Below are 13247 nucleotides of genomic sequence, written 5' to 3' on the forward strand. Positions count from 1 at the left end.
CTACCTACAAGTGCGCATTTCTCTGCTCCAGAAGGTGGCGGTAATGTGGCAAATTGACGGTGTAGTGGTTGTATTAGAAGAAGAAAACACGGAAGACAAGCGGATGTTTTGAAAGTAATCGGCGTTAGAATAAGCTGCTGGGTTGGAGTTAAGTCATTTATTCCAGCTGGACGTCCTTTTTTGAAAACACTGAGGTCAGTAAATGTCTTATACGGCCTATGAAGCAGTAATCTTGAACCCTGCAGTCATATTTCTGTTGGTCATTGGCCAATTTTAGCTTCAAAAGCAAACGCTAACTTCAGCTGAAGTTATGTTGTCTGCTCTTCAGCTTCACTGCTTTCGTTTAGCCTCTGAAAAGGTCTCATTAAGATCCTGAGAGCACCAGAATGCTGTTGCGTTTCTGTAATTACATCCTGGCGTTTTCATTGTTTTGGCTCAAATTTGTTGGCGTTACCAACCTATTTATGACACCAGCTAACTCTTGACCATTTAAGGTCTGCCTCTGTGTTTTTCTTGGGCTTTATTTAGACAACAGGGCTAGCATACTGTCCTGTTATACAATAGCCAGACATATTAATTTTATGTCAACCATTGTATTTGAATTTTTTGGGAAATATGCCAGATTAAGGTATTTTATTTGGAAAATTGTTGTTTTTGTTAGGTGGTTTTCTTGCTGAGGATGCTAATTGTTTGCTGCTCTGCTAAATATGTTTATAGGAAGATGTCTAGAAAGTCAAAGAAGAAGAAACGCAGACGGTTGTCTTCAACCTCAAGTGAAGAAGAAGAGAAGGTAAGAGGCAGTGAGCAGCTTTTAATGGTATTCAGTATGAAAGCAGCTGTGGGATATTTTTTTTTTTTCCAATTTGCATTTGTCTAATAAATGAAGAAAAAACTAAGTTTTACAATATAATTTAGCACACGCTTTTTTGCTCCATCCTTTTTACTGATAAAACACTGAAGAGTTTATCATGGCAATATTGTCTTTCTTAACATTCTGTTATGTTTTATATAAAAAATGATTATTTTGGTCTAAAAAGAGGTGACAACAAATAGTCAATATTGTAGCAAGTTGCAGGCATATTTACAACATTATTAACCCAGAACTTGCTATAGCGCTGTTTACTAGAGGTGAGGGAAAAAATCGACACAGCATAGTATCGCAATATTTTGCGTGGCAATATATTGTATCGCATCTTCCGCCAAGTATCTTTTTCTTTTTTTTTTTTTTTTTCAAATTAATTGCTTATATGAACTGAAGTCTGTGATACTGGATAAATAGCATCAGTTGCTTTTCTGTCCACTTGATGCTGTTACGTCCTTTGTCCAGTGAGGTTGGCAGAGGTGACGGTCATACTCAACCAATATGGCAGCACATGAGAAAGGACATTAGGAATGCAAGCAGGGCATGAGCAACATGGACATGACACATGGGGTTTAGCAGGAATGTCACATGAAAATAAAATACTGCAGTAATACAATAAAAATGAAGGAAAGGCTAATGCTAAATCAGCTAAACAGTTGAAAAGATAGTAAAGATAGCAATATTTCGCAATGTGTGGTATTGCAATACTCTGTGTATTTCAAAATGTTTAAAATCGTGATAATATTGTATTGTGGGGCCATTAGCGATTCCCATCCTGACTATTTACCTTGTTATATGTTTGTATTTTACCAAGTCATATTTAGGTAACATTAAGGAAGTATATATCCGTGCAAACAGATATCAGTTGTCTCCAATCATTTTATTGATGACATCTAGTTTATCCAACTGTTGAATCAAAAGAGGATGTTTTTCCAGGCAGAAGTCACCTATTGGACAACCTGATCTGTTTTCATGGTCAAACTTGAGAAAAAATGTTTGTATTTTTTTATTTTAGCATATGGCATTTATTTATTAATTTGTGCACTACTTTGGCAATGAAATCAGATTTTTTTCCATGCCAGTAAAGCTTATTGAATTGAATTGCATTAAACTGAAATGAAATGTTGGCACAGTCTTATTTATATATCCACCTCTTTTGTGACAATAAGTAACAGGTGCTCTCACTAAGTTTATTGATCAGATCTTGGTAAAGATTAAACATGGGTAATTTGACAAACTGGGCAGGTGGAACTAAGAGACAGTTTTCAAGAAACTTCCACATTAGCTAACTATATATGGAAAAACACTGAATGAAGAACAACAGCAAATTAGCGGTTTACACTATTTTAACTTCAGCTTTTATTTAACCAAACCTACCATATTTTTTGCTGTATTTTTTATTTATTCACTTTTGTTTGACCCTTTATTTCAAAAGTTTTCGGGCCAAGATAGTGGGCTTGTAAAAGGAACATTGAACGACATTACAGTTTGTCACTCTCTGTAATCACTGTTTTTACCATGTGCAAAAAAGAAAATGTTCAACGAAGTGATTGAGTGTTTTTTGTGTTTTTAGAAATCCAAGAAACAAGGCGATGACAAAGATTGCACGGGTGAAAAGAAGAAGCAACATGTAAAGACCCCAGAGAGGTTCGATACTGTTTACTTGTTTTTGATAACACATACATTGTTAATTTGAGCAACACTAGTGTAATTGTTTCTGACTGTTATTTTTTCTGTCATTCAACATGTAACTCTAATGAAAAAGGGACAAATCTGCCTCCTCTGCCATTAAAGATGTCTCCCAAAGCACTCGCCTGATCAAAAAGCCTGTCTACAGGCTGAGAGAAACACATGCAACCGACCAGAAACCTGTTAACAAGGAAGAGGAGCGCGGAAAAACAAAAAGTGTCACTGTGCCGTCTCATAGGGAGCATTGCTCCAGTAAAGCAAAACATGATACTTCAGGGAAAGACAACTCTGCCGGGGGGAATAAGCCTGTGGATAAGGGAACCTCAAAACCTACGAACACCAACAAGGCAGTCAACGCTCCTCAGAGAACACAGAAGACATCTGAAGGCAGCCCAGATGAGAAGTCTTCCCAGAGGAGCCCATCCAGATTAAGAAAGCCACTAACAAGTCCCAGTTTGGTTTCTGATCAGCACAAAAAACAAGTCAAAGATGCACTGAAGAGGAAGCACACAGCTGTAGAACCACCAAGGACGAAAGATAACAGAGACAGTAACAAAGCCAAGGAGCTGAGGAGGTCCTTCGAGGCCCCCAAAGATTGTGTAAATGAGAAAAGAATAAATCTGTGTGAAGAGAAGTGTCAGAAGTATAATGAAAAGAAGTTAAAGGCCAAAACGGAAGTGAAACATCCCTCTGCCTCTACCAAAGAATCTTCTTCCACCTCAGCCAATCACACTACCTCAGCTAGTAGCAAGGTGGCAAAAAATGCCAAATTCACTCCAGTGTCTTTTAAGACAGTGGAGTCATCATCAGCTCAGCAACAAAAACCTTCTCCTGCATCACTTCTTAAGTTTAAGATTCCAAAACTTACAAAGGCAAGGCCGTTACGCAGCACTGTTGATAAGGATAACACCACTTCTGCTAACACAAGTGTTAATAATGTGACTGAGCCTCTAAAATCTAACATCTCAGAGAGCAAATCAAAGCAGAAAACAGTGCAAAACACTCCCTGCTCTGTGGCCGTTAAACCAACTGTTCAATCTGAAGGACAAGATAAGAGGCCGTCTTTCTCTGGCCAACCTCCAGCGACGTCTGATTCCCCCTCTGAGCCGTGTTATAACCAGGTAATCACAAGCATCATTCATTCGTTTTCTCATGCAGAGACATTTGAAAAATGTTTATATGCTGGGTTTACAGTAGTATGTCGTTGATGCCGTAGCTCTTGCCTTTTTATTTGTTTTCCATCTCAAAGAAAGTGGTAGAAGAGCTTCATCTGGCTCGCTCTGAGAAGAGATTGGAGTTGAATGTAATGCAGAGCTATGGTGAACTCACCTGTATGGACATAGACCCTCCAGAGGAAGTCACAGAATCACACAGTAAGTTTCCAGCAATGGTTACTCAGAGGCGCTTGCAAAATTCTGTATACTTTTTAAAATAATAAAAAAAATACACAGTGCATTCAGAAAGTATTCAGAGCCCCTTTGTTTTTTTCTTTTTCAGTTTTATGTTGCAGTTTAATGCTACAATAGTTTAACCCCTTCAACCCTAAGTCTTTTTTCCTCTATTTCTTTTTTAGGTTTCTGCTTGAAAAATTGCGTACCCATAATAAAATTGGTGTATCTCTGCAACCACAAGGTCTATTTGAATAATTCTGGTGTCTCATCGTAAAGGGAACACTTGTGAGATTTGTTGAGATGTGTTAATATGAGTATATGTAATACTGATGTAATACTGGGAGTAAATGAAGATGGCACACAGCAAAAATTTAAAAGAAATTTAATTTAAAGGTGAGATCGTGTGTTCTGCATGAATTGTCACCGCTGTCCAGCCAAAAATATGGCGGGTAGTTAACACAGCCGAGCTGTACGGAGTTTGATATGTCCTAATTCATTTAGCTGTTATTTGAGTTGTGTTTGGGGCATGTAAAAATGGTTATATAGTCGTGTAGCCCAGGTTCTGCTGTTTAATTTAATGTGAAACATCACTATATTCTTTCATGATTAGTGCATTATTTCACACTGTGTTTGCACAATGTCTAGGTCCTTGGGGGACCTTAGGGCTGAGGGGGTTAAATTCATTTTATTCTGATGGATCTATACTCTGTATCTCATATCAGTACTTAAATTTGAATCAGTACTTAAATTAAAAACAAACTTTAAAAAGATGTAATGCACTGTTCTTAAAATCGGGTCTCCTAATAAGGATGATGAGTCTCTCTTGTCCCAGAAAATGTTAACTAAATTCTGACCATGAAGTTTAGGATTCATAATCAAAATTAAGTTTTATTTCCAAGTAGATTTACACACACGAAAACATAAAGCATATAATAGCAATGGCAATAATTGAAGAGCTTTACAGATGAGCAGGTGTGTTAGTGATACAGTTAAACTGCAGTTTGCTCAAAGAAGTACGATACACAAGGTGCAGTTGTAATCACATCAGCTCAAATCCAGTGTACGTGAATGTAGTGCGTAAAGTCCGATTGGCTGTCAAGTACTGTAATGTGTGCTGTCACATGGGGGGCGGTGACGCTTGAGCGTTCTTTATGAGGCTGACAGCAGAGGGAAAGAAACATGTTGAGCAGTGTTTTAATTTTTTCATATTCAGTCTGTAATTTTGAACAACATCAGGTTATTCAATAACTTGTCTCCTTTTAGGTGGACAACCCCTGCAGCAGGACCTAATCCTTGTTCTGGACACCAACATTCTCATCAGTCACCTGAGTTATGTGAAAAAGATCAGAGCTAACGGCCTGGAAGGTGTTTAAAATGATTTACAGCATTTCCATGTGTCATTTAATGAAGGTTTTTGTCATTTTTAGAGGTTCCATGTTTGTTGGATCTCATTTTTAATTCTGTTTTTGCTCTTACTCCTCCCCTTACATTTTCTTAACATTTAACATATAATATTAATATTATTATAATATTTTACAGTTTCAAAGAAAACAGCAGGGGAAATGAACCCTATGATTTTAAGAATGTGTAAAATACTGATATAATTTACTGTGGCACAGTGAATGGCATTTCTGTTAGGAAATAAGCTTTTATCTTATTCTTCTTTTTGTTCTTCTAGCCTTGGGATTCCCTGTAATCGTAATCCCCTGGGTGGTGCTTCAGGAGCTGGATTCCCTAAAAAGAGGGGGTAGTATGTCGAGTTCCGTGGCCCACCAGGCCACCCCCGCCATCTCGTACATTTGCAACACTTTAAAGAACCGGGAACCTCGACTGTGGGGGCAGTCGATGCAGCAGGCCGCTCGGAGTAGCAGTGAGTGTTGATTAAAGAAAAATATGTGAATGTTTCCCAGTTCAGATATATTGAATTTAACCACATAAAAAAGCCCGCTAAGTTTAGGATGTATATGTTTACCTGTTCCTGAGCCCACATCAAATTTGAAAAGAAGACCATTGTATAAAATTTTAGACGCTTGGTTACCAAAAAGCAGCAAAAACAGCACAGAAATTAATAAAATAAGCACTTACAAGCAGTTTTTTTAAACCGTTTTCACTTGTTGTAGAATCATCATCATCACCACCATAGTCAAACTACACTTTTGAAAGTGTTAAAAATATGTAAGTTTAGTTTTTGTAAAGATGTCAAAACTAGACTAAAATGTAATTAAGTTTTTGTCGGACATTAAAAATCCATAATATTTCTGCAATGTTGGTAAATCTGTCAAAAAACAATGCATCTGTTTCTCTTTTGCCTCTCAGCAGTAGAAAGCAGGGATCCCAGGTTTGGCAGGGTGCATAGAACACACTACCACGACTTTACCATGACTTGGTACCAGATTAAGAAAGGAGGATAAATGCATGGACTAAAAGTAAAGACTATAATAGAAGGGTTCTTTACGGACTAGAACTAGACTAAAATTTTTTTGAGTTTTCGTCGACTAAAACTGGTCTGAAATTAAAAAGGGTAGAAATGACTAAAATGTGATTAAAACTGAAAGACATGTAAGCAAAAGACTAAGATAAAAATTTAAAGTAGCTGTTAAAATTAACACTGTTTCCAGCTCCATATACTCTTATATCTCTCAAATAAAGGCTAAAAAGCACACAGGTAAATCTTTTAAAAACAACAAAAATAAACCATAAACATAACCCAAAAACCCAGCAGTCATCAGCTGCTTCAGGTTATTTGTTGAATCATTCTCTCACTATGTGCTACTGTGTAGCCAACAGGGGTGGACAAAGTACAAGAATATTTTACTTAAGTAAAAGTACAGTTACTCTGGTTAGAACTTCTTCAGTAAAAGTAAAAACAAGTATCCCTGAGAAGTACTCAATTAGAGTAATCTCAGAAAATGTAATTAGTGACTTTCCACCCTTGCTTATAAGTCACATCTTAAAATATTGAACATTGAACTTGTGATTTTAAAAAATGAATCCATGTTTGCTCATTTGAGTGTGAACTCCTTTGAAAACAACCACTGTTTGTGGTTAGAATCTTGGGGTCAGAGAGAGAAATTTATTTTTCCTACTTCTGCTGTGAAACTAAAAGTTCCACCCACCATCACATCTACAGTAGTGCCCCCTGGAATAATATGGCTAGTATTTTGTAGTCATAGTGAACATGAGATTTCTTTTTATGAACGCTACAGTGCGTATAGTGTGGGAGGTAAAAAAATGCAGGTCCATTCATTGTGTAAATATCTTCACATAAATAAAGTGTGTTTATCACCTTTTGAATCCAAACATTCACACTAGTGCTAATAGGGCATAGCAGTGCTAACAGAGCACAGCAGTGCTTCAGGGTTGCCCAAGGACACTCACGTGTGTGGGCAGTGTCAGATATGGCCATAAACACTAGATGGCAGTGACACAAAGCTGGACCTTCAAATTTTATCACCATGTCATGCTATGTTTACATTTCAAGGGCAGGACTTACCTCTGTGTGCGGTCACCTTTTCTAGAGCTGTTTACAATTCTGATCACACATAAACTTTATAACCAGCGGTGTTTTCATCTTTGAAGGAGAGGTGATAAAGGAGATCAACACAGTTTTAGCCCATTTCTGAGCAGTCAGGGGCAAACTCACATTCTGTGTATTCACTGCACAGAGACTTGAAGTATATTTTCATCCTGTATTTTTTAATCTTTAATTTTGCCCTCTGTGTTTAAAAGCACAATGAAAGATCATCTAACTTGGGAATTTGCTTACTATGAGCTAACAGTGCCAAGAACCTAACATGTCTCCTCATCCATATGTTTCTTGTTTTGTCTCCTTCTTCCTCTCCTGCCCTCCTCTTCTTCAAACCTTTATCCCCAGATGATCTGAAAGCTGAAAACAACGATGACAGAGTGCTGCAGTGCTGCCTGCAGTACCAGGCTCTGTACCCAGAGTGTGCTCTCATCTTATGCACGTGAGTCCCCCCCTCCTCCATCCCTCCCTCCCCTCCCTCCCTGCCTGCCTGCCTCCTTTGCTCTACCCTGCTGCTGCTGCTGCTGCAGAGTGTGTGTCCTCTAAAAAAGCACATGCATGTGACTGGGAGTGGGTCCAGCTAGATAGTTCCAGTCGGGATGAGAGAAAGAGAAGGCCAGACAGAGTAATTGGACAAGAATAGATGTGCTGAGCAGGAAATTTTCAGTTTGGTCCAGTGATTCAGTTTCAAGCTTATATTGTGGAGTTACTATTTTATTATATCACCTTATTTTTCCCTTCTGACCTATTTCTTCCAGAATTATTCCCAAATCTTGTTATTGATCAGTTGTTATATACTAAAATAGTTCATTATCACTGAGTCAATGTTGCACAAAGTGTGGTTAAATAATTCTGGTCTTAATTAACCCCCAAGCTGCAAATGGATGTTAAATTTCTCCTTTTTCCTCTTTAGTAATGATAAAAACCTGTGCAGTAAAGCCCTCCTGAGTGGCGTCAATGCTCTCAACAAGGACGATTTGGAGGCAGAGGTTGTGAAATCCAGACACGGCTCTAATCTTCTGCAAAATATCAAGACCTCCACTCAGCCTCAGTTCAACCCTCCAGTCTCATCAAGCATTCCGGATAGGAGCTTTACATTCCAGCCTCCTAGCCAGGAGAGAGCAGAACCGTCTGTACAGCTCACACAGAAAGGTGAACCGAGGATACTTGAGGTCTCCGTGCAAAACAGGAAATTTCTTGGCATAGTCCATGATGGTATAATAATTAACAGCACATACCGTCCATGCATCCTTTCCAGTTTTCCTGTTTCCTTTCTCTTACGTCACCTCCAGCTGTAGTGTTAAAAGTTTCAGCTCATAATACACATGCATTTCCTTCTAGAGGAATAGAATATGGTTATTTTGTTATAACCTTATAATATTTATGTTTATAACTGCCACAGATCAAAAGCAGCAGAGTCAAGAAGAGGATAAAGAGCAGACAGAATGGGACCTTGGCTGTGTCTCTGCATTAGAGAAGTGCCTGTGTGAGGTGCTGTCTGACATCTTAGAGGTGGAGATGAAGTCTGCTTTTGAAGAACTCTGGCTAGAGGTGAAACTGTGCTCTGGAAATTCACTTTATCATGCAGTATTTATTTTACTCAATATTACTTAATGATTTAAAACTTCGGTATAGGGTTTTGCCCCTATACAGATTGAAAAGAGTTCCCTTTATTTATGAAACTTGTCCTGTTTTTTTCTTTTTTTTTCCAGATAGTTTATCTAAAACCACCGTGGACTCTTGACGATATTCTGCAGTGTTTGAAGAAACACTGGATTGCTGTCTTTGGACATGTTGTCCCGAGGAGGTTGCAGCATAATGTTAACTATCTCATCAACTTCTTTAACTCAGGTATGCAGAAAGGTGAAAAAGAGGCAGTGCTCAAACATTTCACTAGCTTTGAAAGGTCTTTTTGAACCAACTAACTTTGAACTTTATAATGAAGAACATCCTTTATGACTTTGTCAGGGATCATTGGATCAATGAGCAACCCTTAAGGTTAATTGAGTTCGAGCATAACCCTTATGTCTAAATGTTTAAAAATACAGGCATGACACTCATAACAGAGCAATATCTCTAAATTTATGCTGATATAAACTGTCTTGTCTGCCTAAAGCAACAACATCCGGTGTTGAGTAATGAAGCCAACACAGAAGTGCAAAAAACTGCCCTCAAGTGTTCACTTGAGACTGGCTCCAGAAGTCCTATTCACATCACGCAGTACCTCCAGGGCTAAGAGATGAAGCCAGTTCAGGAGTGTAAAACAACTGCAGTTCCTCAAGTGTCTGCTTAAGGCTGGCTGCAGAGGCACTGGAAGTCACTTACCATGTGCAGGGATAGCATGAATGGTATACCTGCAAGCTAGCATGTTATAGCTGCATGTCAGGAGATGAAGGATCTTCCTCAGCTCCAACTCTTTCCCTGTTTTCTATGTTGATCTAAATTTAGTTTGAGGCAGTGTTTTTAATATGGATTAGATCCAAATGAGTGCTCCAGTAACCAAAAACCTGACATCACTCTAGCTTCTTCCAAAAAATTTTACAGTCTGTAATTAACACTTGAAACTTGGTAAGCATTGGACAAAGTCTGAGTGACATCAGCTGTTTGAAGGGGGCTTTTGAGTCCAATCTATATTAAAACACTCTCAAACTAACTTAAGATCAGCCTAGTAACAACAAAAATTGGTGGAAAACAAAAAAACTGGGCCAGCCTGCAGTTATATCAGCCATGCTTCTACATGCATAAATCAATATCCTTACTTTAAACAAAAATGGAGGAGTTAAAAAAAACAGTTCAGCCCCCGTTAGTGTCAACCAATGAAGGCATTAACTATTCAGGGAAAACTGTTTTTAACAACACTGTGGATATATTTATGTCTGATGGAAGAATTGACTTTAAAGGGAATTTTCTTAGCTTGGTTGGTAGAGCGGGGGTCCATTAACAAAGACCATAGCCCTCAACGCCATGCAGGTTGCAGGTTCAAATCCAGATTCTGGCACATGTTAGATGTGTTTATTCCTCCTCTCTCCCCCCATGTTTCCTGTATCTTTTCAGGTGTCCTATGTTTTTGAAGCAAACACAAGATACTTGTGCTTTACAGAAAGGATCAACTCTCAGAAAAGAAGTCCGTAAACCTAGTTCAATCCTTACTATTTGCCTCCACATTCAACTGTGCTGACAGGGCAGCAGGGAGCAAACATGTCGCCGAGGTTGCCAGTATTTTGTTCAGTTAGTCCCGTGACACCTCCAGAGGGCTGAACAGTGATCTCCAGCATCCCAGAGCCACCCCTCCCCACCCCTTCTAGCACTAGCTGCCCACTATGCCAACACAGAGACATTATCGCTCTACCTTACCATGTGGACATCACAGCCAAAACAGCAATGCCACCTTCAACAGACCCAGGCTGAGCAAAAGGGTTGGGTGCCCAAACTGTGGCTCACACTCATCCTAGCTCAAGCATATCTCATAATTGCAACTACCACAAGACTGCTATTTCTATCACCAACATGACACATGAAATTGCACAAGGTACACAAGAGGAAAGGATGAGAGATAGGCTTAGCAAGAGGGTGGGGGAGGCAGAGCTAAGATGAGGGTGGCTGTCAGAAATGTGTGGTCTGCAGCCAGACCGCTCTCAAAAATTCTAAAAATTACTGCCCAGAAGAAAAGAAGATTTGAAAAGAGATCTCAAAAATGTTTTATTTACTTGGCTTAGACAACTATGAGATCTGTGTGACACCAAACTGAGACTAGGTATATTTCTCCTGTCTCTCCTTTTTTTTCTCCTGAGCAATAAGATGTACTAAATCTCAGTTTAGTCTCCTTTGACATCTAGAAGAGATCTCATCAAACTCCTATTTAATTCTCAGAGTTTCTCAGCTTTTGTGTCTCTTTGTGATCTCAGGCAGAGAAATCAGAGAGCTCTCCTTATGAACTCAATCTGCTCTCATCCCAGCTTCAGTTCATGCATCTCATACTATGCTCACACAGAGCAAATGAAGAGCTCCCCACAAGCACTCATTGAATTCTCAGACTTGGATAAATGTTTTGGTGGTTTATAGTCATCTGCTGTCTTGTTGACTTTATTGCAATCCACACAATATTTTTTGAATTATATATTACGTACACATAATGGATTGGTTGAAAATACATGATTGGCTATCTGCCCTGTAAGGCATTAACAATTCATTTCAACAGATCCAGTCACTTGACATGTCTTAACCTACATTAGTTTGATTTTACCAGCTTCAGTTGCCTCAAGGTGAGAGACGTTAAAATGAAAAAAGTTTGAACACCCCCTGGTTTATAGCAAAAATATAATTTGTAACAAATGCCCAGAGATGTTAACAGCTTCAGTCGTTTATTTTGCATTTTCTTAAGAAATAAAAACTTTAGATGCCAGTTTCCTTTTAAATAATTTTAATCTTCTCATAACTTTTCCATTCATCCATATACAAGATATGCAGCTGAATGAAACACCTTTAACAGAGAACAGATGTCAAGACTAGAGGTGTACATATAAAACAACCAGTTAACAGACAGGCAGCATACCTGGCAAACAAGACTGCCAGATCTGTGTAGAGCATATGTCTGTGCTGTATACGGTGCTGCAAGCAAACCAAAATAAACATAAAAAGTAAATGGAGCAAAGAAATGTAACATAGTAATGACAGCATGATTACAGATACTGGAATCAAATACAACAGTATGTGTATGAATCTGAAATTATTGATGGATAAATGCTGTATACAGCACCACATTTTTGCACAAAGAGAGAGATAAACTTGAGATACTTCATGAGATAAAAGCGCGTAACGTTTCATATCTGTGGAGACAACACAGTTGAGACCTCAGTCTGCCTAAATGCGTTGATATTCTGTTCCTTACTGTCACAGATTTGAGTCTCTAAGCATTTCTCCTCTTCCTCTTCAGTGGACGGGGCTGTAAAGGTACTGAGTCATCTCTGAGTCTCACTCCTCTGGGGTATGACGCTGCCTGCCCTGCACTGCGCTAGAACCCCACAGAACTAGATACAGAATCAGGTCATCTGCTCTCAAAGTGTGTCAGAAAGATGCTGAGTCGCTCCGCTGCAGCACTGCTGCCTTTGGATCCCAGGCTGGATTTGATTACACTATGCTAACAGCGCTGAATGTGTAAATGTGTCTGCACCCACCTGTACTGTGTGTTGAAATGATACAGCATTGTCACAAGGCTGGAGTTACCCCCTCAAGAATGTTAATAGTGGAAATATTTGCCCATGCTCCCTGTATCCTTGAGACACTGGCAGGTTTCTGGATTTATTGGTACCACGCAGCCTGGCTCTGTGCCAAAACTGTGTGAGTAGGGCGAGAAGGAGGAGGTGGGAGAGGAGGAGGAGGAGGAGGAGGAGAGGGAGGAGGAGGAGAGGAAGGAGGGATAAAGGCAGAGAACAAATCTAGGAGTGGAAAAGTACTGCATGTGATTTCTGCTCTCACTTGGGCAGGCTGTGGGTGTGAGAAGCTAGCTATACTTGTGAGGACAAATAAGACCATGCAGTGTCGTTTTGAATTATTTAGAATAGCAGCTGCCTGTTATCATGCCACATGTAGAAGGTCTGGACACCTGCAGACCTGCTTACATGTAGTTTTCAGTACTATAGTTGCTTTTGTGCTGATTTTTAAGTCTCAAAACAAAGCTGGACACTCACAAGCTGACCGTGAGCTGGCTTGTTTTTTTTGCCTCAGGTTCTCACTGCCCAGCTTTGTTGTTTTCCATCTCTGTGTTCATAACAATCCTTTT

At 39.2% G+C, this 13247-nt stretch overlaps 1 protein-coding gene across 1 annotated transcript in view; it reads left to right on the top strand.

The window, feature by feature from the left end:
- The window catches only part of swt1 (SWT1 RNA endoribonuclease homolog), a 39423-nt gene continuing 26176 nt past the window's right edge, over window positions 1-13247 (top strand). The window contains exons 1-11 of the mRNA XM_041791040.1: window positions 1-194; window positions 718-790; window positions 2436-2509; window positions 2628-3672; window positions 3801-3924; window positions 5206-5307; window positions 5621-5812; window positions 7817-7910; window positions 8382-8620; window positions 8871-9019; window positions 9181-9319. Coding sequence (XP_041646974.1) covers window positions 722-790; window positions 2436-2509; window positions 2628-3672; window positions 3801-3924; window positions 5206-5307; window positions 5621-5812; window positions 7817-7910; window positions 8382-8620; window positions 8871-9019; window positions 9181-9319 — 2227 coding nt within the window. The 5' untranslated portion in view covers window positions 1-194; window positions 718-721. The remainder of the gene's footprint in view (window positions 195-717; window positions 791-2435; window positions 2510-2627; window positions 3673-3800; window positions 3925-5205; window positions 5308-5620; window positions 5813-7816; window positions 7911-8381; window positions 8621-8870; window positions 9020-9180; window positions 9320-13247) is intronic.

This window comes from Cheilinus undulatus, linkage group 7 (genome assembly GCF_018320785.1).
Source record: "Cheilinus undulatus linkage group 7, ASM1832078v1, whole genome shotgun sequence".
Classification (NCBI taxonomy): Eukaryota; Metazoa; Chordata; class Actinopteri; order Labriformes; family Labridae; genus Cheilinus; species Cheilinus undulatus.